Genomic DNA, 24,565 nt, shown 5'->3' on the forward strand with positions numbered 1-24,565 from the left:
GATAGTGTGATAGTGTGTATATGCTTGGCCTAGGAAGTAGCACTATTTGGAGGTGTGGCCTCGTTGGAGTGGGTGTGGTCTTGTTAGAGTAGGCATGTCACTGTGGGCATGGGCTTAAGACCATCATCCTAGCTGCCTGAAAGTCAGTCTTTCACTAGCAGCCTTCAGATGAAGATGTAGAACTCTCATCTCCTCCTGTACCATGCCTGCCTGGATGCTGCCATGCTCCTGCCTTGATGATAATGGACTGAACCTCTGAACCTGTAAGCCAGCCCCAATTAAATGTTGTCCTTATAAGAGTTGCCTTGGTCATGGTATCTGTTCACATCAGTAAAACCCTAAGATAGATAGATAGATAGATAGATAGATAGATAGATAGATAGATAGAGGTTTACCTATTACAAGTTTTAAAACTTGTTATTGTTAAACCCAACAACCCAAGTGTTCATTGACTCCTACATTTAAATGGTTAAGTGTCTCCCATAGGAATTGAACACTTCCTGACCCTCGAGCATTAATTCTCGTCTGTGATACTTCCTGATGTTTCCCAGCATCCTGTGTATAGTAAGTATTTAAAAGAAATGACTGGGGCTGGAGAGATGGCTCAGTGGTTAAGAGCACTGACTGCTCTTCTGAAGGTCCTGAGTTCAAATCCCAGAAACCACACGGTGGCTCAAAACCATCTGTAATGAGATCTGACACCCTCTTCTGGTGTTTGAAGACCGCTACAGTGTACTTAGATATAATAATAAATAAATCTTTAAAAAAAAAAAAGAAAAGAAATGACTGAGTAACTGAAAGTATAATTCTGGTGTTGATATATAAACATTGAGAGTGGGAGCTGAAGAGACGGCTTGTAGGCTTGTATTTCTCAAAACCTAATTTAATAAAGGTTTTAAAATGCTTAAACCTCCCTTAGAGCCAACTGACCAAAGGTAGGGAAGGAAGATGGCTAATAGGACAATGGGGACGTGGACCTGTTTAGAAGTAGTTCTGTGGGGCAATTCCCATCTTTGTTGTCAGCAGTCCAGTCCACTTGATCCAGCAGCAGTGGCTCCATCCAGAAGAAAGGGCAAGGCTTCGCCATTTGGCATGAGCTGGTTGAAGCCTGAAGAAGCAGCTGGAATATCACCAGACGTTCTTTGGTGTGTTTCTCTCTAAGAAGTCCTGATAGTGAAGATCGGCGAAGAGAGCAAGGTGAGTCAATGCCAGAGCCTTGTCCACAGTCTGCTGGGTTATGCTCTCTTCAAACATGGCGCATCCTCTCAAGCGTCCATTCCAGCAACATGTCACATGCTCTTACACCAGGCAGCTCCCAGAAAAACAGCATGTGTCTGTTCTCAACAAAACATCCTCTCGTAAGACAGCTCCAGAAAACATCACACAAGAAAACCGAGTCTCCAAAGAATCCTGAAACTCCCACCCCAATGACTCATAAGTTAAGAGCACTTGCCACTCTTCTAGGGGACCGGAGTTCAGTTCCCAGCACCCGCTAGGACAGCTCACAACCACCTATAACTCTGTCTCCAGAGGCTCACACACCTCCTCTGGCCTCCATGGGCAACCACATGTATTCACCTAGACACATACATATAAAAAAAAATTAAATCACAATACATATTTTCTAATGGAATAGACATCCAAAATAACCTGCTGTGAGAATGGAGAAAAGGCTTAGCCATTAAGAGCACTTGTTCTTTCGGAGGACCTAAATTTGGGTCCCAGCACCCACATGATCGGTCACACCCATACATATCTCCAGTTCTAGAGGTTTTGATGTCATTTTTCTGATCTCCGTAAGCACCAGACACACACTTAGACAAAACACTCGTACACATAAAATGAATATTAAAAAAAATATCTGGGGCTGGCAAAATGGCTCAGCAGGTAAGAGCACTGACTGCTCTTCCAGAGGTCCTGAGTTCAATTCCCAGCAACCACATGAAGGCTCACAACCATTTGTACAGCTACAGTGTTCTCACATACATAAAATAAATAAATAAATCTAAATTAAAAAAAAAAGAAGTTAAGAAAAAAAGTATCTGTTGGGCATACACAAAATGATTTAGGAAATAAACACATCATTCCAATACCAGATTTAGAAAATAAGTTACAGCCAGGCGTGGTGGCCCACACCTTTAGTCCCAGCACTCGGGAGGCAAAGGCAGGCGGATTTCTGAGTTCGAGGCCAGCCTGGTCTACAAAGTGAGTTCCAGGACAGCCAGGGCTACACAGAGAAACCCTGTCTCAAAAAAACAAAAAAAGAAGAAGATAGAGAAGTAAATATGACTTAGTTTCCATTTTTATGTTTTTTTAATATTAGAAAAGAAAGACTATTTCATATATGTGTAAGTATACAATACAATTCTTTTTACTTAAAATTGATTGATTGATTGATGATTGATTGATTGATTTAGTGTTGGGTATTTTTGTTGGTTTTGTTTTCCCGGTTGTGTTTTTTCCCGTACATATCTACAGTGGGCACCATATGAGTGACTGAGTCATGACCCTTGTGTGGGTGGTGAGAACTGAACCCAGGTCCTCTGCAAGAGCTCTTTACAGCTGAGCCATCTCTCCAGCTCACACACACATAAATCTTGGTTGGAATTGCTTAAGCCAGAGCAACATCAATAACCCAGCCGGCTAGAATGTACACAGTCATGAAAGAACGTTTGCATATTTTTTCCCATTTTTCACCCTTGCACCATTTAAATGTGTTGGCGTTGGCAGGAAATGTCTGAGGGAGTTGTTAGTGTGCATTAATAGAACCTCAACCCCAGGCAGGCTTTGACAGGGGTGTTCTTTGTACGGTGTCTCCCACCCACCCATTTTAACATCTTTTCTGGGTGTTGAAACTCAGCGAATTTGCCTCTCCACTTCTGCTGGCTGGCTTGCTGGCCACTTCCTCTCCCCCACCGAGCCTGCCTCTGCTTATCTCTAAGGTTGTGTTCTCCAGCCCTCTAAGGGGTCGGGGCGAGGCTAGCCGGAAAGGGGGCGCTACTCCTGTCTGTGGCAGCTACTGTGTACAAGCCCGACCTTTGCCACAGGCTCGGCTCTGCTGGAAACCAGGAAAGAATGTGGTTTTGGGAGAAGAACAGGGCCCAACTGCCCTTCTTCTTACTCTCTAGACTCCCGATTTTCAGAATGTACCCTCGTGTCCAAGTCATGGCTCCATTTCTGAAAGACTCGCTGGAGGATAGAGGTTTACTCAGAGGAAGCGGGGAGTGGGGAGAACAGCGCAAGGGTAGGTGTTTGGAGAAACATGTGTCTCCGCCACAGTAAACATTAACTTATATTAAAACCCAGCCTTTCTCTTCCCAGGGTTTCACAAAGCAGGAAGTCAAAAGCAGGGTGCGGGGAAGGAAACTCCCCAAAGAGAGGGCCCTGAGTAAATTATTTAGCTGTGACACACGACTGAGTCATTCGTCCTTCTCCACACCCCAAAAGGGGCCCAGGTTGACACCAGTCCTCCGACCCACTAATTTAAGCCAAGAGGAGAAACCAGATTGCCAGAAGCCAGGAAAACGTCTGGAGTTGAGGGGTGGGGAGGAGGGGCTGTTGCTACATTACTCAGACTGGCTAAATTCCTGGGCTCAATGGCACCCACGGTAGCTGCAGGCCACTGCGCAAGACTTGATGACAATGAGAGGCAAACCAGAGGCATCCCTCTGGCTGAGATGAGATTGGACCTGGTCCTGGTACACACAGCTTGCACACCTCGCCTTCAGTTGTTAAAGAGGAGTCAGGGGAGAAAATATACATGCAACCCGGAAAGGCAGAAATGTGCAGGTCCATTCACACCTTGTGCCATGAAACATCCCCCTAAGGCTGACCCCAGCCTGGTGTCCTTGGCCACCAAGCCAAGAAGCAGAGACAGGGGCGGAGTGTTGCTGCTCGGCCCTGGGTGCCACTCAATCCTGCTGTGCCCAAACTGCCCTACCTTGCTCTCCAGTCGCAGGGTTCCCTGAGCTCAGCCTGAGCAGCAAGCGCCCCCTAGTGGACCCTTGTGCGCATGCGGCCGCAAAAGAGTACGGCACTGGGATAGGTGATTGGCAGGGACAGATTTGCAGCAGCTGCACAAATCAGCTGGGCAGCCTGGGGCCCTCAGCAGGGTCTGGCCTGAGGCCACTCCAGGTGCTCCTAGCCCCAGGCATGTCAGCGCCGGATGGCCAGTTGCCCGCTGCTCCGAATTTAGAGGCTTGTGCTGTTTAAAATTGAGGGAATCAAGCTGGGGCCCTATTGGCCCCTGCCTTTATTCCCAGCACGGCAGAGGCAGAGAGGCAGAGGGGCAGAGGGGCAGAGAGGCAGAGGCAGGAGGATCTCTGTGAGTTCGAGGCCAGCCTGGGTTTAGGCCAGCCAGGGATACGCAGAGAAGCCCTGTCTCAACCCCACCCTTACCCTGACCCCACAGGGCGGGGGCGGTGGGGGGGGGGGAGGGAATCTAGGACTGCAGAGGACCGAATGCTGGTCCCAATACCCACAGGCTCACAACCATATCCAGCTACAGGGGATCTGATGTTGTTCTCTTCTAATCATGTTAACTCAGGCAAGCAAACTCACATAAATATTTATTTTTAAATTAGCATATAAACAGCTGAGCGTGGTGGCATATGTCCTTAGTTAACCCCAGCACTTGGAAAGCAGAGGCAGGCAGATCCTAGCTTTGACTACTTAAGGAGTTACAGTCCAGCTAGGGCGACAGTGAGAACCTATCTCTAAAAATAAATATAACTATTAAAAGTCAGCGTTTAATTAGACAAGTAATTAGAAAAGGCTCTCATCGGAACTAAGCTCCTCAAAGAAGTGCTAAAAAGTGCTCTGAATCTCACAATGATGCGTCTAGGTGCAGGCATTGGAAGAGGCGGTGCAAGGGCTTTGAGTTCCTGCAGTCTTTTGCGGGTCGCCACGCTTAGGGAGACGCTGTGACCGCTCCCGGGGCACACATTCCCGGGGCTAGAGCGCCGCCTTCTGGCCCTCCTCCAGAGGAAGGCGACTCACCTGTGTGCCTTGGGAGGCAGGCTGCTCCATTGACCTTGGGGAAGGCGCAGAAGCCTGGGCTGTGCCTTCAGGAAGCTGGAATGACTTCTTCCTGTTACCTGGAGGAGATACACAAGGCTGCTGCCTTAGCGTTTCGAATTAAAAACAGTGGGGCTGGCGAGATGGCTGAGTCGGTAAAGGTACTTGCCGCGAAGTCGGCTGACCTTTGTTCTCCGTAGTGGCTTGGTTGCACACGGGTATTATGATATGTGGTCGGTGCTTCCCCAAGTATATTTCGGACAATTAGGAATTCTGTAGAAAAAAAAAATCAGGCTCAAATTCAAACTGTTTTCTCCGGGGTAGAGTGAAGAAGGAATAAACTGAAAGTTGTGGGCCAAAGCTGTTGTTGAGCTATGCCTGTAACTTAGGAGGGGCAGGCAGAAAGATTAGGAGTTCAAGGCCGGCCAGCCTCAGCTACTTCCTGAGTTTCAGGCTACTTCTTGTTGGTCTAAAGTAACTTTGTTTAGTTATTTAATTCGTTTGAGGGATTTTATTTTGCTTTGTTTCTTTGAGACAGAGTCTCAACGGTGTAGCCCTGGCCAGCCTGAAGCTTGGATAGATATAGTCTAAACTGGTCTTCAAATGTACAGAAATCCACCTATATCGGTCTCTCCAGTGGTGGGATTAAAGCCACGTGGCCCAGGTCACTTTTAACAACTCCTAAATCTGTGGTGGAGGTAATTAATCTTTATTTGGATGTTACCACTGATCAATAAATTCAAATAACCTAGATGCCACATAACAGAGCACTGTATGTTATATAACGGTGATTAACTCTTATTTTCTGTGTTTGCTTTCCTGAAATTAAAGAGGATTTTCTTTTCGAGTGGCATTTTCTAATTATGTATTTTTTTCTTATGCACATTGATGTTGTTGATGTTTTGTCCTCATGTGTGTCTGTGTGAGGACGTCAGATCCCCTGGAACTGGGTTATAGATGATTGTGAGCTGCCATGTGGGTGCTGGGAGTTGAACCCCGATCCTTTGGAAGAGCAGCCAGTGCTCTTAACCACTGAGCCATCTCTCTAGCCCTCAAGTAGCGTTTTTGTTTGTTTGTTTGTTTGTTGTTTGTTTTTCCGAAAGCTTACACTGTCCTTCCTGCTACAGGTAGAAGGTGCTATGACAATAAGCGGCTAACCTCACACGTCCTGTGACAATGCATGAGCCCCGAGAAAAGAGAAAAGAAGCTAAAACTGATGTCCGTGAACTCCCTGGGGTTCTACTACCACCAAAATACTGGCCACATGAGCCCAATGCATGAGAGCTGAGCATTACTGTGCACGGGAATGTATGTGCATGGAGAGATGACTGAGCAGCCCGCTTCATCCCTGGGAAAATGTCAAGCATCAGCTGTTCCGGAGCTTGCAGGAAATAAACTGGTCATTTCACTCCAGGGCTTGGTAACTTAGCTGATAGTATCAATACCTGCTGTTGCTAGTCACAAATTCCAATTTGGAGATGCTCAGTTGTTAAGGCAAATGTTCGTGTTTGAGTAGTAGAGACAAAGAAGACAAAAGATTACGCATACGCCAGCCCCCTCCCTTTTTGCTTGGATTCCTCCCAAAAGAATGTCTAGTGTGTGCTACTCTAAGCCTGCTCTTCTTCTTCTTTCTTTCTTTCTTTCTTTCTTTCTTTCTTTCTTTCTTTCTTTCTTTCTTTCTTTCTTTCTTTCTCTCTCTCTCTCTCTCCCTTCCTTCCTTTCTTTCTCTCTTCCTTCCTTCCTCTCTCTCTCCCTCCCTCCCTTTCTCTCTCTCTCTCTCTCTCTTTCTTTCTCTCTCTCCCTCCCTCCCTCCCTTTCTCTCTCTCTCTCTCTCTCTCTCTTTCTTTCTTTCTTTCTTTCTTTCTTTCTTTCTTTCTTTCTTCCTAAGACAGGATCTCAGACACAGCGTAGAGGTACACACCTTTAATCCCAGCACTCAAGAGGCAGGGGCAGGGAACTCTGAGAGTTTGAGTCCAGCCTGGTTTAGTGAGTTCCAGGACAGCCAGAGCTACACAGTGAGAGCCTATATCCAACAAACAAAAGTGAAGACAGACTCTCACTGTGTAATCCTGGCCATCCTCAAACTCACTCTGTAAACCAGGCTGACTTCAAACTCACAGAGATTCCTCCTGCCTCTGCCTCCTGGGTGCTAGGATTAAACGATGTGGACCACTAAAACTAGCTTAATTTTTTTTTCTTAAGATTTTCAGGGGGCTGGTGAGATGGCTTAGTGGGTAAGAGCACCCGACTGCTCTTCCAAAGGTCAGGAGTTCAAATCCCAGCAACCACATGGTGGCTCACAACCATCCGTAACAAGATCTGACTCCCTCTTCTGGAGTGTCTGAAGACAGCTACAGTGTACTTACATATAATAAATAAATAAATCTTTAAAAAAAAAAAAAAAAAAAAAAGATTTTCAGAACTGGGGGCCTGGAGAGATGGCTCAGCAGTTAAGAGCACTGACTGCTCTTCCCAAAGGACCTGGATTCAATTCTCAGCACCCACATGGTAGCTCACAACTGTGTCCAGTTCCAGGGGACCTGACATTCTTACAGGGACATGCATGTCTGGAGGCAAAATAAGAACAATTACCTTTTTTAAAAAATTCAGGAAAAAAAAAAGATAAAAAAGCCAGGCGTGGTGGTGCACGCCTTTAATCCCAGCACTCGGGAGGCAGAGGCAGGCGGATTTCTGAGTTGGGGCCAGCCTAGTCTATAAAGTGAGTACCAGGACAGCCAGGACTATACAGAGAAACCCTGTCTGGGGGGGGGGGGAAGTTCAGAATTGGGGGGTTGTGATGGCACATGCCTTAAATTCCAGTACTCCAGAGGCAGGTGAGTTTGAGGCCAGCCTGGTCTACACAGCAAGTTCCAGGACAGACAGGGCTATACAGAGAAACCCAGCCTCACAATAATAGTAATAATACATTCTAAGCTGTTTTCTATACCTAACTTCATAACATCCTTAGAAATCTGAAATAAGAAGTAGATTTACTCTCTGGTTTGTAGCTAAGGCAAACACACACACACACAAACACAAACAAACATTGAGACACTGAGTGATTGTCTGGCCCTGGGGTCACTCAGCTGTTCCTCCAGCTGTCATCAGGAACACCTGCGTGGTGGCCTACAGTCACAACTGGCCTTAAAGACACTTGAGGAAAGACTGAGCCTCAGTTCAATCAGAAACACAGCTGGCTTTTGGGGTGCCTCCTGGAACCATACGGGATTAATAAGGCGCTGTGGGGACGCTGATAATTTCCAAAGATGGTCGGTTCCACACACACACACACACACACACACACACACACACACACACACACACACACCCTTTGAGCTAAAGAGCAAAACAAAAGGAGGAAAAGTACTTATCAATGGTAAGGAGACCTCAGAGGCGCCTGCGACTGCTTTTCACTCTCCTGGAAACCAGCTGGGTTTGGACACTTCTAGGAGGAACAGGGAAGCGATCAGATCAGTTAACTTGCTTGTCTTCACATCTGGAATTCAGGTCAGGGCTCTGCCACCCCAGAGGGTATGAAGAAGCTGTGGGTGGAGAGGAGACTGGACAGACTGGAGGCTATTTTGTCAGAGCAGCCAGGGCTAAAGGAGTTAGAGAGAAAAAAAGAAGTTCCAGGAAGGGGGCGATTGTATCAGGATTCCAGAAGTTACCCTATTCAAAGGGTCTCCGTCAGGGCCCTGGAGCACATTGCAGAAGACACTTTGTGATAAAAAGCAGCCAGGTCTCTTCGGAAGGCCCAATTGTAGTGTGCTGTAAAGATACCTACAACCTCCCACCTGACTCCCATTATACAGATAGGAAAGCTGTGACCTCCCCAAGGTCGACTGACCCTGAAAGAGCAGCCTGTGGTGCAAATTACAGGCCCCAAAGTTTGCTTCTGCCCTTCAGCAGCCTCCTGTTGCTATCTTTTCTCCCTTGATGGTTATGAATCACAACGGCAAGGAAATAACTGGCTCTATGTTTTAATTGCTATTTAAAATTCATTTTCTTGGGGCTGGAGAGATGGCTCAGCAGTTAAAGAGCACTGACTGCTCTTCCAGAGGTCCTGACTTCAATTCCCAGCAATCACATGGTAGCTCACAACCATCTGCAATGGGATCTGATGCACTCTTCGGGTGTGTGTCTGAAGACAGCTATGATGTAGTTGTATAAATAATAATAATAAATAAATTTTTAAATTTTAAAATAAAATAAAATTTATTTTCTTGACTAATGTAAGCATCTGATTAAATACTAAATTCACCTTTCAAACTTTAACTTTATTAGATGGGTATACAACACAGTGTTCACAGGGGGAAAAAATAGCTGGACACAGCCTGCGTCTTTCCATACATGTCCCGTACTGATGTTTTATCCCGTTTATCTTTTTTTCACGTGTGTTCTGCCAGCGTGTATGTGTGCCAGTGTACCCCGTCTGAGGAGGCCAGAAGAGGGTGGCAGATCCCCTGGACTAGTGGGAGTTACAGAAGGGTGTGAGTTGTCTTCTCGGTGCTGGGAATCAAACCCTTATCGTCTGGAAGAGCAGTCAATGCTTTTAAACACTGAGCCATCTCTTCAGGGTAATGTAAATCTAAAAAGAAAAAGAAAAAAAGAGAGAAACGGTACAAAGGGGCTCTTTTAGAATGGTGAGGAATCTTTATTCCAGGTTTGTTTTCTTAAAGTCAACAGATCCAAGAATCTCCCGCAGTCTGAACTTGGGCGTTTGGACTGTGAGCTCTGGGGACTGAACCTTCTCACATGCCAAGCCTGTTAGTGCGTTATGTCCCATCCCTACACCTTCAACCCTAACTCGTTTTCTACAAGCCAAGAACTATCCTGGGAGATGTCGGGTGCCTTGGTGTGACAGCAGCTGAGGTGAGGAGACGCGTTGGCTGAAATTTTCTAGTTGGGCGGGATCTGGAGCCCTTTTAGGTGTCTCCAAGCAAAGAGCGCAGAGCACAGACCAATCCCCAGCTCTTCCCAGAGCACACGCGCCTCCTAGCGGCCTGAACCCAGAGCTGATGTCTCAAGGGCCCGGAGCTGGAGCATTATAGAGCCTCTCCATTATTCGCTCTAAAACAGCCTCAAGCTCCAGGTACAAGTCTCTCTAAACTGAGGCTGGTCTGCCACTTCGCGCCACATCCCACGTTTCCTCCAGCTGGCTTTACCGATGACACAGTGTCTCTGGGTCTGAAGCTCTCTACAGCGTCACTGGCCCGGAAGGGCCTTTTTTTCCTGCTCCCTTGGCCTGGGAGGCTCAGGCTACAGAAAGCGGGAGAGGGGGAGGGTCTGCTACAGCGAGCTTGGTTGCGTTTCAGAGCGCCCCCCCCCCATCATCTCTGCGCCAGAGAGCCCCGGGAAGGGTGGGTGGGGGGACTTGTAATCGCGTGCAGCGGGACAATGCCGACTTTTGAACCTCTAACCACTAAGCAAACAACCCTTGTGCTCTTGCTCCACTGTCCAAACAGAGTTTATTGACAGGCGTTTCACGGCAACGCATAGCAACCGCGCCGCCGGCGAGGAGCTGACGTGTGGGCGCGGCCACCGCGCAGGGCTGCGATCCTAGCTGGGGCGGGAAGCACCTGGGGGCAACGAGGATCACCTGGCCCTGAACCTGGGGAGCCCCCGCCCCGCAGACACCCACGCAGCTTCCCCCCTGAGTGACCAACACCCTTCCTTTCCTACAGAAGACACCTTTCCCAATCTAACAGCAAATTCGCCACCTGTTAGAGTGGAGAAACTGGGGAGGTGCTGCCGGGTGGTGGGGTGGTGGACTCCCTGCCCTGCCTGCCTGCCTCCTCCCTCCATGTGAATCCAGTACCTTAGGGCACGGCTTAGTCCTAAGTGGAAGTGGTAAAGTTTTCCTTTCTGGCCTAGCCAGAGGACCCAGACACTCAGGAGAGGCAGCAGATCAGGCAGATAAGTAGCCACCTCTTGGATCTTATTCTGATCTTGAATTCTTGTGTTTGGTGGAGGTGGGAGTGGGAAGATAATGTTATTCCGGGTAGTTAGAAAGGAGTGTAGGCAGAGGGGGCCCATGGAAATACCTAGGAATTCAGAGGACTATCTGTCATAAAAGCGTCGTCGGGAAAGAACAGGAAAAAAAAAATAGTAGTCAATGCTGCGCTCAATTTGATTGGCTAAGGGGCATACCTGAGCGCGCGGTGGCTGGGATGGTTGGGGGTCGCTAATGGAGGAAGTTGCCTTCTGTTTGCATTGAGAAGGGAGCTAAAGCCCTCTCACCCCACCCCCACGAATGATTCTGCAGCAGCTGGAAGCAGCTAGCCGTTGTGACGAGCTTTTTGCCCAAAGGCACCCCCAGGAAAAGCACACATTCCACAGCCCATTGCTGGACGGAGGCATGGGGTGTGGGGGAAGGCTCAGGACTTGCTCCTTCAGCTCCTGGGTAAAAAAATGGGCTGCCCAGACAACCTTCTCTACCCCATCACCTCCACCCCTACACGTCTAGCTTGCAACCAGAGAAGATGTTTTATTTCCTAAGGAAAAATAATAATAAAAATTTCAGTCAAAATCCAAAGAAGATAAAATCCAGGATCTGAAATCTGTTAAAGTTCGTTTATCTTTGTCTTTTTACAAAATAAAAGTCAACTGTGTTCGGATCCCCTTCCCCCCCTCCCGACTTCCCTTCACCATACAACTTCTCTACCCATGGATCAAGAAGGCTTTTTAAAAGGCTTGTTTGGCTCGTTACACAGATCAGTGACTCGAACAGCAGCAAACAATTCCGGTCTTCTTCAGCCAAAGACGAGGGAAGGGACAGGAAGTCCAGGTTGGCTCTGGCATTTACAACACAGACATACATTCCGCCTACAGCAGCTCTGGTGACAGGCTTTCTAAACAAGCCCTTGTCGCAGGGGCCTGGCGTTGGCTAACCAACCCCCTCTCACCGCAGCCCCTGAACCCACCACCCCTTCCTGATTTGTGGAGAAGAAAGCCCAGACCACCTGGTGGGGGAGGTTCTGCAGACTTCGGTCAGTCCAGCTATCTTAGCTGCCTCTGGCTCCTGTAGTTTGAATAGTCCCTGGCCCGGAGGCAGGACGGCCAGCTGGTTCTCAGAAAGCAGTCAGCAGGAAACAGCCACCTTGGCTCAAGTATTGCTACCCCCACCCCATCCAGTCTCACTCTCTCCTCAGCTCCACACAGAAATACAGAGAGGCAAAGAGCTGGGGCAAAAGAGGCTGATAGCTTCATGTCGGTAGTCAGTCCTGGCAAAGAGCATGAACGAAGAAGCCCCAGGAATCACTTCGTTTGTCGTTGCTGGCAGGAAGAGTCGGAATGGGAAAAGTTAAAAAGAAAAAAAAAATCTAAACCATGTCTTCCCCTGAGGTCCATAATTCCACTCATCTTCTGTCCTCAATCTCCATCAGTAGATGCTGTTCGTGGGTAGGAGGAGAGGAATCTCTTCTGAGGATTCTCGCAGCGTCCATACTCCTCATGGCTCAGCCTGGGATTGCTGTGCCGCCGCCGCTTCAGACCACGGGAGGGGTCACTGGGTGACAGTGGAGTTTAAAACCCCTCCAGCTGGCCCCAGAACCCCAGGGACAGAACCAGGCACTGAGCCTTGCAAGGAGGTCACAGGACTCAAGGGCTCGGGCACGCTCCGCAGGGCACCCGGCTGAGGCTGGGAAGGTTGTGGCGGCGGCTGTGGAGGCTGTTGTTGCTGCTGCTGCTGTTGCTGCTGCTGCTTCTTCTTGATTTTCCTCTCCTTGGCTCTGCGGTTCTGAAACCAAATTTTAACCTAGAGATGACAAAATAGAAGGTAGAAGAAGATAAGAACAGAGAAATGGCGCCACCCCGGGAGCGTCCTTCTTTCACTGAGTTTGGGAAATGTTCCCAAAGCCAGGCCAGCCTCGTCCTCTTTACTTACCTGCCCCCTCCCCAAGTTGCTTTCAAAAAACAAAAAACAAACAAACAAAAAACCCTTTACTAGCAACAGAACCTCAGAACCAGGGAACGGAACCATGACGAAAGCTATTCCCTACACAAATGGTTGGCCAGCTCAGTGTGCCTCGTGGGTCACCCTTGGGCTCCCACAGCTCATTGGTACTGCGATGTTCTTCACCTTGGCACAGACAATGAAACTTTGTCCAAAACTTCCTGGCTATGAATTTCTCTTGTTTGTTCCTTCCCTTTTCCCTAGACTACAGAAAGTGTTGGTGTGCAAGTAGGGCCTCTTTTGTGTTAATGAAAAAAAAAGTTCAAGGATTTTTAAATCTTTGATATGTGTATGTCTGTATACATTCATATATATCCACAGAAGCCAGAGGCACTGGGTGTCCCCTGCAATCAGAGTTAGCCGACACTGTGACACTGTGAGCCACCTGACGTGGATGCTGGAAACAGAACTCCGATCCTCTGCAAGAGTGTGTGTTCTTAAGCATCACCTCTCCAGCCCCTGCCTCTTTAATTTGTATGAGCAGACTTTAGTTTGTATGCGTAGACTGGACCTTTGTTTTTCTTTTTAGGACAGTTCTTCATGTTGTGGTGACACCCCCAATCACAAATTATTTTAATTGCTATTTCATAACTATAATTTTGCTGCTATTATAAAGCACAGCGTGTTTGAGTGGCAAGCTGAGGGGTCGCGACCCACAGGTTGAGAACCATGGTTCCAATCGCTCTTTCTCTGTCCAAGTGCAGTTCCACCCTGTAGCCTCGACTTGGCTTTTCCCTTACAGCTCTCTGATCCATTGAAAGAGCGGCAAAAACAACTGGACACTCAAGGATTCTCAAAAGGCAACAGCTCCCTCGACCAAACTTTCTAATGCTACCCATTAAGATTGCCCCAGGCCATAATAACCAGACCCAGGAAAGCCGATTCCCACCTGCCTCTCGGAGAGCCCAAGTGTGGCAGCCAGCTCACTTTTCCTCCTGATGGTGATGTATCGACTAAAGTGAAACTCCTTCTCCAGCTCCAGCCGCTGATGGTCTGTGTACACCACCCGGTATTTGTCTTTTGTCCTGGTTTTCACTGTGGAGGAAGGAGAAGTTTTGGCTAAGAACTACAATCCATCAGTCATTGGTAATGACAAACCTCCCTAACCCAGGAGTCATTTCTCTCCATCCACTGATGGAGGGGGGTGTCTACTACCCAGGTTGACAATATCCACTCACAGGATCCTGGGGAAGGGGGGTGTAAGCCTGGAGGCACAACTAACCTGAAAGGAACACCTCTCACACAGCACCCCTCCTTTCCATAAATCAAATATAGTATATTTAGGATCAGAAAAAAGGGCGGTGGGAAAGTGACCAGAGTCCCCAGGAATATCAATATCCACATTTTCAGACTTGTTAGAAATGAAACAGCAGGCCACTTTGAAAATACCTGGGATGTGGCGTCAAGGTAAGCGGGTAGTTACCTTTTGTTTCAATATAGTGGAAAGATGGATGCATGGGCTGGCAGATCCCCACCAGTCACCAGTACCACACACAAAGTCCTGCCCTGGAATTCTGAGTGCTATCTCCATGTTGTCAGGAGGAAAATCCTTCTACTTGGAACGCGTCTCACCTGCCCAGCTAGGTTTGGCCTGGGGCATTCTTTCTTTTTTAATTTCCCATTTATCCCCCGAGGCAACTATCCTGACCAAGTGACCTGTGATCATTGGATTGAGTCAACATATTAAATCTTGGATTGATTGTTTTACTGAAGGACCTTGACAAATAGCGCGGGGCTGCTGGATCAGGCAGGAGTCTGGCTATTCAACCCGGTTAAGTCGGGGATGCTTCAATGGACAGAATGCTGGCCAGGAACTGTTCCACGTCCAAAGTTGGAGAGGTCTCACATCAAAACAGATAGATTTTAGTGCTCAGTGCCTAGTTGAACAAGGAGATCTAAGGGGTGGGAGTTGCCCAGGGGTGTTTAAGGCCCCGCAGGCTGACTTTGTTCAGGTAAAAACCTTTGCAAACCACTACAAAAGTGTCCTGGGAAGATACAGGAGGGATCAGAGAGAGGTCCCCCCGCCGCTGAAAGGGGAACACAGTCGCAAACAATGCAAGACAAGGCGATCTTATCAAAGAAAAGCGCTTTCAATGCCTTAATAACAACCGCATTCTGTTTGAATTACCACTACTGAGCAAATGGCGGCCTCAGCTTTCATCCCCTTCCCCGCCAGGAGCATTAACATAAACACAGCCCCGCAGGCGCATTTGAATGGGCGCTGCGGCCCCGACCCCGCGCCTGCTTTGGAAGTAAAGGGATCCAACCGGTCGGGAGCGGGCTCACTGGAGCCTGTAACACACTCGCTAGTGCCCCACTCCACAGAAGACGACAGAACCAAATCTTAAGTGTGCAGACCGAATAGCAAAGAGCTTGTAGTACTAAAGAAAACTATCAGACCTGGGAAGCGAGGCGCAGAACAATTTCCCACAGCGGTCCTCGCCCTAGAACGGATGCTGCTCTTAGAGCACCACGCGCTGGCTGAGGAACGCAAAGATGGTCCGTGAGCCCTGCGGTCCGCTCCCCAAGGGCTTGCAGGCGCCCCGCACCCCCTGGGAACCAAGGAGGGGGGCTGGAAGAGGGGAGGGATGAGAAGGAGTTGTCAGAATTCATTATTGACTGCGAAAGTCACCACCCTCTTTCCGGGCCCTAAAAGAGACAATGGCAGGGCTGAAAGGTGTACATCAAAGCCGGCCGGGCGGCGTACACGCCTCTGCCCCTTGACAGATGACGCTCTGCAGAAGAGTCGGGCTCCGGCACTGCGGGCCACAGCTTCCCTACATTAACATCACAAGGGCGCCCGGCGCCGACAGCGGTCTTGCCACCTCGGCGCGGGACTTCACAGCGACCTCTCATCTGCTGACCCCGCGGCCTGGGCTCCTGAGGTTCTCCTCCCCCTCCCAGGACCCTAGTCTCGGACCACCCACCCCCTGAACGCAAAAGTTCTTTCGGAGGGCTAAGACCCCTACCGGCGATCCTCCGCTCACTACCTTTCAGGCAGGCTTGGGAAAGTAGGGTTTATGCGGAGAACCGGTTTAGGAGTAAGTCCTCCTGGAAATGACAATGTCAAAGCCCACTGGAGGCTAATCTGGAGACTTCACTCCGGCAGCATTGCCCACCAAGATGTTGACGGGGTGTGCGCAGTGACGCAGAAGTGTCCAGCGACAGGCCCCCAAGTGCCGCTCTGATTTATACGGCTGTAATTGGCTATAAACCTCCTCAAAGTGGCCATAACCCGGGCATGTGGCCTGGCTGTGCCAACAAGGAGCAAATCCAGAGAAGCGGAAGCTCAAAGAGCTGGAGAAGGCTTCACGGAACAACAAAAAAGGGGGGACTCTTAGTACCACTCCCTGTCACACTTTGCTCACTTCCTTCCCACTCCTATACACATCCGGACATCAGAAAGGGCAAACAGAGCTTGTGAGTCCCACAGACCGGCAATCTCGGGTCTTTCGTGAAAAATCTCCCGAATCCAACACACAACACTCTCAGACACACGAGATTCTAGAAGGGAAGGGTCAGGAAGAAACCTTCTTAAGAAGCCGAGTCCGCTGTGATGCTAAGAGAGGATTTCTATGAGAGACTTTGCTTGGCAGAGAGAGGGAAGAGTCAGGGACCCTGGAGTTCCCCCACTTCCTCCGAGGCTTCTGGGGGGCTCCGCCTTCTCTCCAGGGGCGCACCGCGGCGTCTGTGCTCGCAGCAGCACCGACCCCTTCAGTAGACCCTAATGGCCAAACTGATCCTGGCGCAGCCTCCACACTCCCTGGCCCTTTCGGGGGGGTACCTCAGATGGAAGAAGAAAAGCAGGTAGCTAAGTTGAGTAGGCACGGCAAAGAGAATCCAAGCGGCCCGACCCTCTCGGCCAGGAACGGTGTAAGGAATGCGGGAGGCAGCCAACTCAAGGGCACGATTCAGCTCGCGGCGGGCGACAGTGCTTAGGACACTACCGGGAGCTTCCGAAGGCGTCCCGAGGTTGCCAATGGGGTACTGCCCTAAACAAACCTGGGGGAGCGAGACACAAATATACACTCCTGGGATGAATCCACCTGTATTTCCCCCTTTGCCCCTTCTCCTGTCCTGGCTAGGAGCTGGCAGACAGCCCGCGACAGCCCCAACGCACGCGGGACCTGGGGCGCGCCCCGGCACCGCTTACCTTGGCTTCCTAGGGACTGCTGCGCGGGCTTCCGCATCCACTCGCACAGGTTTCGCCGCTGGCCGCTGGGGGACAGCTGTTCGGCGGCGGCGGTGGCTGCGGGCCCCGGGGGGCCGAGGTTGAGCGTCTGCAGCAAGCCGGAGGCGCAGGACGGCGAGGCGGCCGGATGGTGCGGGTGATGATGCGGGTGATGGTGCGCGTGGTATTCGGCGGGGCTGCTGTAGCCCATAGCGGCGGCCGGGGAGCCACCATTGAGACCGTGGGCTACCGCGTTGGCTGCCGCAGCGCCCCCGGGTGCGTAGCCATTCCAGTCCTCGCGGAGAGGGGCGCCGTACGCGGTGGGCCAGGATGGCCCTGGGGACTGAGCGCTGTCCAAGTTCGCCGTAGCAGCCGCCGCGGCCGCCACGTGGTAACCACCGTAGTCCGGGTACTGCGGAGGACTGACAAAGTTCTGCGGAGCCAGGTTCAGGCCGCCGGAGTGGCGCACGGAGCTAGGATACATGCTCACGTCCTTGTCCAGAAGGTAGCTCACGTACATGGTGGCGAGGGACCCAGAGCAGACCTCACCATGCTGTCTGGGGACAAACGTTGAAGGCTGCCAGAGGCGCGAGGCGCAGGGGGCTAGAGATAAAGGTAGCTGGCTGCACCTCAGCCCACGGTGCTCCGTCGGCTCCTTGCAGAGCTTCTGCCTCCCGGGCAGTCCCTCCCTCCGTCCTGCCTCCTCCCCTCTCTTCCTTCTTTCCTCCCACCTCCTTGCCAGTAAGCTGTAGAGGCGGGGATGACCCGCCGCAGGTTGGCTCGCGGAGTCCCAGGCCAGCGGCCTTACGTGATTAACGAGTGTTTACAAGACTCTATTAGTAATGACACAGACACCAATGGCTGGAGACGTCGAGGCGCAGCGCGCTACGCACACAGTCCCCACCACCACCACCCCCAGAAACACGATTTGCATTTTAAAAGTTGGGGAGGGGGGCGCTCCTGAGAGGGCAGCGACCAGATCACAGCTGAATATTCAGGCCCTTCTTGCTAGCTACGAGCTTCCTCCTTCCAACCTGGGTGCACTTTAACCTCCAATCACAGGTTCAAAGACTGAAATGAAGAGACTTGCAAACGCCTTGGGAAGTCCAGAAAGGCAGGCTTGGTGGGAAGCTGGGTTTGGAAACGGGCGGGCGCAGCCTTTCGTACATTCTCAGGCAGAAGGTGGTCAAGAAAGGGGGGGGGGGGGAGGGAAGTCATTGCTTTGAAGAGCTTTCTGACCAACCCAGGAGGTAGGTGGCTTGTAGAGCTGCGGTGAAGGCTATTCCTTCCCGCTCTGAGAACCAGGAGGAGACTGACGGACGGACGGTCGGACAACCCTCAGCAATACATTTATTTCCTTGTCAAAGGAAACCACTCGGCCTCTACAAAAGAGAAAAGACGATTCTACCTCCAGGTTGCGCCCCCCACCCCAGGATTTGTCTTACAGTTAAGATTTAAGTTCAAGGAAAGCAATTCATTTTTAAAAACTATTACATTAAACAATCGAAACCCTCTTCAAAGCCAACAACTGGACCCACGATATGGAAGGCAGTAATTAGTGGATGGCTGGGATCCTGATATATTTCTCTCCCTTAAGCAAAATGCTAATTACACGACGTATTCGGTTTGAAACTTCCACAATTACACTTGTGTTTTTCCTGAGTGTATTTAAGAGTTTGTTTGTTTTGTTTTGTTTTAATCAAGGGAAGTATTTGTGCTGACACCTATCTAGTTATTCTTGTCTTATGTCATGCTTAAAACACTTTCTTCTGAGGAGAGATAGCTCAGCCAGAACACTGCCTGCTCTTGCGGAGGACCCATGTTCAATTCCCAGTACCCATTTGGTGGGCTCAAAACTCCAGAACTCCAGCCCAAGTAGATATGACACCCTCTTTTGGTGTCCAGCCACCATACGTGAGTGATACAGAGGCATACATGCAGTCAAAAACAGCCATACCCATAAATAATAATAAAATAAATATTAAAGCATTAAATTAGTTTAAAACAGCACTCTGTCCTTTATAAAGTGAAAGCTCTCTCTGCAGAAATTTGCTTTTCATCCCACGGAATGAATCCACCGTTGTCGCTATTCATTACTGCTACGGAAGAAAATACTTTTCTGAGCCAAGGCTGAGGTTGGAACCCTACAGGAGAACCTTTGGGTGTGGGAGAAAGCCAACCTTGGCCCTTTTCTCTTGAGACTTTGGTCTGTCTGCAAAGGCAGCTTGATGAGATTGGGGCTGCCACTTCAGACATGACGTTCCAAACTACCCAGGTCCTCGCTGGACAGTCGCGCTTTGCTGTAGCTGATGGTGTCTGCAACCCAAGGATGCTGACAATGCTCTCTCCTGCCTGGAGCCCTGCACTTGTGTGTCCATTCGTGTGTCCTTCTTGGGGGCACTTGTCCAGGCTCCTTTATCCCCTCAATTCCCACCTCTTGCATTTCTTACAGCTATGGAAACTTGCACATCCTCCTGACAGTCTGTGTTTTGTAAGAAGGGTTAAAACCGGGGTGGGGGTGGGGGGGTGGCTTGATCTTCAAGAGCTGTCCCTCAAGAAGCCAAGGACCCTTGTTGCTCCTCTTTAAAGCCCTCCCAGGTACCTTGCAGGAACAGCAAGGGTGTCATCTTACTTTCCAAGAAATAAACCTGAGGGTGGGTGAGAGGTTGGAGGAACCAAACCTCATTCCAGAAGGAAGGACCAGGAAGGGTGTTCAAGTCCCCAGGGGGTGGCCAGAATGTGGAAGGTTAAGTGGTAGGCATTGCAGACTTTTGATCTTAGGACTATCTCCCTCCCCTTCCTGACTCAATCCCTCCTTCCACCCTTCACATCCCTTCCCAGGCTTAAGCTCTGGAGCTGAGGCCCAGGTCCAGGCCCAGCCTGTGTCTTCCGAATGCCGGCATTCTGGCATTGCTTTGAAACAATCACTTTATTAGGGACAGCCATTCCCTCAGCCCTGTGGTAGCCACTTCCTGAGTTTTTATGACCCCCGGAGCTGCCAGCCGCTGGCTAATTGTCCCTGTTTTCCAGCTGTGTCTCTGTGCTCTGCCACGGAGAAAGGACTCCAGAAAGGACTCCAGCTTGGGCACCCAACCGCTTGGGAGACCGACAGAGCTACTGTACTCACCCCAGGTCAAGCCAGGTCCTCCGAGCTGACCAAACAACAGAGAGTTTTAATTAATTGGGGTGCTTGAACCCAGGATAGGAAATGATACTGACAGGAACTGGTATCCCTGACTTGCAAAACCTGGGCGCCCCAGCAGCAGCCTGGACAGGACTGCAGTAGCAGAGCCTGGCTGTTTGGAGAGAAGAAAGGAGCCAAGGAGTGGTGGTCTCTGACTCGATCTTCAACACCCCCCACCCCCACCCCCACCCCCACCCCCACCCCCACCCCCGTGGATGGATTCTCCTCTCAGGCAAGAAAGGGCCCAGCTGGCTCCCCTCAAGGGACAGGGTTGTTAGAACAGTCCTGAGTTCTGTATAAGGATGTCCTGGGTGTCCTTCCATTGGGACAGTTCTAGCAGGTCCTTGCCCATCCTCTGGAAATCCCCACTGGGCTGAGGCATGCATGTCCTCTAGCCAAGGGGCTGGTCCACACCTTTAGCATAACATAGTGCAAGATGCATCATCAAAGTCCTCTCTCCAGACACCCCTTACTCTTGAGCTGAAGTGCTTAGCAGTATGCTTAAGGGTTTGTTGTTGTGGTTGGGTTGTTTTTGTCTGAACTGAGACTATCAAGGACCACTCTGACTGTCCCCAACTCCACTGTAGGTGGCTTCTTTCCACACACTATCCTGTCACCAGTCCTCCATGTTGACAAACCTTGAGCCGCCAGGGCAGGAGAGAGTAGGAAGGGAAAAAATGATCCAGGTAAAGGAAGCCAAAGGAAGACTGCAGAGGCAGCCAACCTGGTTCCCTTTGTTGCTGACAGTGTAGAGGCCATTATACATTCTTTGAAGAGGGTCTCTTTTCAGCATCCAGGCTGGTGGCTTGGGTAGGGGCTTTGACTGGGGTGGGGGGATGAGGAGATGGGGCAGGAACACAGGACACACTGGACAGAACAGGATTAGAGGCTACAGGAAGGGGCAGGCTCCTTCACCAGGCAGATGTGGCACTCCTTAAACCCTGCTCAAAGGTTTCACTGTCTGTTCCAGCTACTGTGACAGGACCTGGCCTCTGCCCCACATCTGGGGCTCCTGCAGCTGGGGAGTGGGTGACCCACCTCACACAGAGTAAGCTGTCTTTGTTCACTTTAACATTTAAGTCTTCTTTCTGAGTCCCATGAAGACAAGTTTGAGCTCAGTAAAGTAGCAGCCCGTTCATAAAAACCAAAAACTGCCAGGAAGAGCTGGAGACTCACTTCTGGTGAGTTCTCTCAGTTCCATCAGGCAGGGAGAGTGCTGTGGGGCGCTCTTCATACTCTACTTAACTGGGAGCTTGGGAATCTGTCCTCAGCCACTCTACTCCATCGGCAATCCATCCACACAAAGAAAGACTCAATAATGCATGAACTGACCCCAACAACAGCACCCGGCCCACCCTGCTGCATCAGAAAGTCAACAGTGCTGCCCTTTCTGTAGGGTGTCCCCAGAGTCTGCCACCTGTCCAGCTCATTAAGCTACAATGGAGACCCAAGTGTCCACCCAGAGGAGTAAGAAGGGCCTTTAGCTGCTCACAGCTGCTAGCAAGAGCAGATGTGGTCTCATCTGGCAAACAGGAAGCTTGCTTTCCCTTAAGCACCCTGGGTGCCTGGTCCTCTCTAGCTAAGGAAAGCTTCCTGAATTCATGCAAGGCCTTTGAGGGCCGAGCTTTTTGTTATTACTCTGATATTGAGATGCCAGAGCTTAGGTGGGACACAGAGCTGTCTTATGCCTCTTCTAGAGGGACCACCAAGCCTTCTGATCCAATTGGACCGGATGTAGCTATTTCTTCTCTCCTGTCCAAAATATATTCTCATAGCCAAGAGATTTAAAAAACAAAACAAACAAGCAAGCAAAATGCTGTTGAGAAAGGGTTACATGTTTGCCTTTAGAAATCTGGTTTTGCACTGGGTGCAAAACGAATAATTGGAGATACTCAGTTTTCTCCTTTGCTCTAATAGTGGTGTGTGGAGCTAGTATCTCAGGCTCACAGCAGCAAACATCACCTGTGCCCGGGGCCTTCTGCTAACACAAGCTCCCTCACCATTGTCTCAGGCCTGGAATGACCTTTGTTTGTCATATGAAAATCTCTTCCAAGGAAAGCCTACAGGTTAAATTTTATGTGGCCAGTTCGGGGAGGAGTACAGACAAGCCAGTCTCAGTGAGTAGCCACTGACTGGCTGCCTTACCAGAGTGGTGGTGGTGGTGGTGGGGAGTCAGGGAGGTGGGGGGGCCCCAGAGTCTGCACACACTACTATTTTACCAAGACCAGTGAGAACTGGTGATCCTCCCAAGGCCTCACAGCTAACGCTGCTACCGAGGAAGTCTCTAGCATTAGACAAGCCACTATGCCTTTGCCACACACAGCAGTCTGTACAGACGTTAATTATTACTGTGTCTGTTGGTGCCACCCTGGACACATAACCCCATTACAAAACCAGCTGTCATGATTTGGGGCCTCAAAACTCCCACCCTATATACACCATAATGCCAGATCCATCAGGTTCTCCACTTGCTGCGGCTCTAACCACATTCCATACTGCTTTCTCTCTGAAGCACCTGTTCACTTCCGTGCTTGGATGCATTTTTTTTTTTTTTTGGAAGTTCCATTCTAGATTTTTCTCCAACTGACTGTAAAGGTCTTCATTTACTTTTGTTTCATAGTAAACACCTTCTAGGGGTGGAGAAGGAAAGAAAATCTCCATTAAAAAAAAAGTTGAAGCTGATATTCTGTGACTCAACTTGGAAAGCTGTCAGTATAAACTGAGTAAAGGTTACAAATTGAATGTGTGTCTCCCTGCTCTTCCCTGCTTTAACTACTAGAGTCCTTAACTAATCAAGGCACAGAGTAAGTTTTGGTTTTTTTGTTTTTTTTTTTTTTTTTGCCCCATTCACAGTCTCCAGTTACAAAGGTGAAGGACCCAAGCTCACAGAGATGGGTTCCTGATTTCTGAGCTGAGCTTTGTGCTTTGGAGGCCCTTTAACAGGAGCGTTTGCCTGCTGGGCTCGGATGTTTTTGTAAGGGACACTGACAATGGGGAAGGTGAGGAACGAAGCACCCCCCCCCCCGCGCGCATTGCCCGCCGCATTGCCTCCCCCCCCACCCCCCACATTGCCCCGCGCGCGCGCGCGCGCGCACACACAGACACACACACACACACACACACACACACACACGGATGAATTGTCTGGTTTCCTACTGTAGTCAAAACACCTTATCCTCAAATTAGACTGTCTGGTTCTTTTTCATTTTCAATCTTTTATTTTTTTCTTGACGAATTCCTAAGTCACATATTAATTGTTCCCACCGAACGCAAAACAGCTATCCTTGCGTCCTCCTGGAGTTTTCTGGGCCACAGGAGCGGTGCCTGCAGCGCAGTCTGGTCTCCCGCATGCTGCGCAGCAGAGGAGAAGAAACAAGGACCAGCGCCAGGCACAGGCTTGTCACTGTTAGAGCCCAGATACGGAGGAAGGAAACTACCGACCATCCCTCCGCAACATGGGTCACCTGCCAGTGTGGGAAACCGGCCTCTGCTACTTGGCTCCCTAGAAAGGGGTCTGAGTTGCCGGAAACCCGTCTTTCCCAGGTCCCGGATGGCATCCAGCATTGCGCATCCTGCGCTGGCCTTCGGGCTACCAGCACTCCAGCGTCTTTGGAAGAGTCCATGAGTAGCCCACTCCTGTCCCCTGGTCCCCCACCCCACCACCCAAGACGCCAGGTGCCCAACCGGTGCCCTATCTCGGAGGGATAAGCTCTCAAGTGTTGAAATGCAGTTATGTCGCTGGATAGACCGGGTTGTTCCAGAGAGGCACAGGTTACATCTAGAATTGTAAAAATAGCCCTGGAAATCGTGTCTCCTTGGATTCTCTGCATTGCTGACTTAGCAAATTTACATAAAGAGGGTGGATTCGGCATTTTAGAGCCTGGTTATCTAAGGGTTGGGTTTATCCCAAGGCTAGACAGAATGCTTTGAATTATAGTGGGTGATTTTGAGTGTCTGTTTTGAGTGTGTGTTTTGAGTGGTGTGTGTGTGTGTGTGTGTGTGTGTGTGTGTGTGTGTGTGTGTGTGTGTAAAAGAGAATGGGAGACACACAGAGAGGAGACACAGGGGGGTGGGGGCAGGGAGCAGAGCCAAGCAGGGCTGGCATCCTCGAGCACCTGGTGTCCTTCTTTCCTGCATGGCTCAGGCCTAGGATGCTGACTGAGGACTGGCAGCTTCCAAGGCATCCTTTCCCGCATTCCCACTTTGTTCTCACTGCTCAGGGACGTAGGTGAGGTGACAG

General features: G+C 50.0%; 1 protein-coding gene and 1 long non-coding RNA gene across 3 annotated transcripts; both read right to left on the reverse strand.

Moving 5' to 3' along the window:
* Positions 1-862: 862 nt before the first annotated feature.
* Positions 863-8,657, reverse strand: Gm35112. 2 transcript variants are annotated; one of them, XR_868711.3, is made up of 4 exons: positions 8,403-8,657; positions 5,202-5,289; positions 4,999-5,096; positions 863-1,167 (listed from the first exon to the last, which is right to left on the reverse strand). It is a non-coding gene; the product is annotated as a predicted gene, 35112 (long non-coding RNA). The 2 variants fall into 2 exon arrangements; XR_377212.2 differs by having other exon boundaries at positions 863-1,334.
* A 2,921-nt stretch (positions 8,658-11,578) lies between these two features.
* On the reverse strand, positions 11,579-17,928 carry Cdx2 (caudal type homeobox 2). Its single transcript, NM_007673.3, has 3 exons — positions 17,124-17,928; positions 13,860-14,005; positions 11,579-12,772 (listed from the first exon to the last, which is right to left on the reverse strand). Exons 1-3 carry the CDS (start codon positions 17,659-17,661, stop codon positions 12,521-12,523), a joined length of 936 nt encoding a protein of 311 aa, NP_031699.2. The 5' UTR covers positions 17,662-17,928; the 3' UTR covers positions 11,579-12,520.
* Positions 17,929-24,565: the final 6,637 nt, after the last annotated feature.

The sequence above is a fragment of the Mus musculus genome, chromosome 5 (assembly GCF_000001635.26).
Source record: "Mus musculus strain C57BL/6J chromosome 5, GRCm38.p6 C57BL/6J".
Lineage (NCBI taxonomy): Eukaryota > Metazoa > Chordata > Mammalia > Rodentia > Muridae > Mus > Mus musculus.

Excerpts from the sequence above, each read along its gene's own strand:
- Cdx2 (NM_007673.3), bottom strand. The coding sequence starts at position 17,661 with ATGTACGTGAGCTACCTTCTGGACAAGGACGTGAGCATGTATCCTAGC. Across the intron at positions 14,006-17,123 it reads GCAGTCCCTAGGAAGCCAAG|TGAAAACCAGGACAAAAGAC; the intron begins GTAAGCGGTGCC and ends CTTCCTCCACAG. Across the intron at positions 12,773-13,859 it reads TTGGGCTCTCCGAGAGGCAG|GTTAAAATTTGGTTTCAGAA; the intron begins GTGGGAATCGGC and ends TGTCATCTCTAG.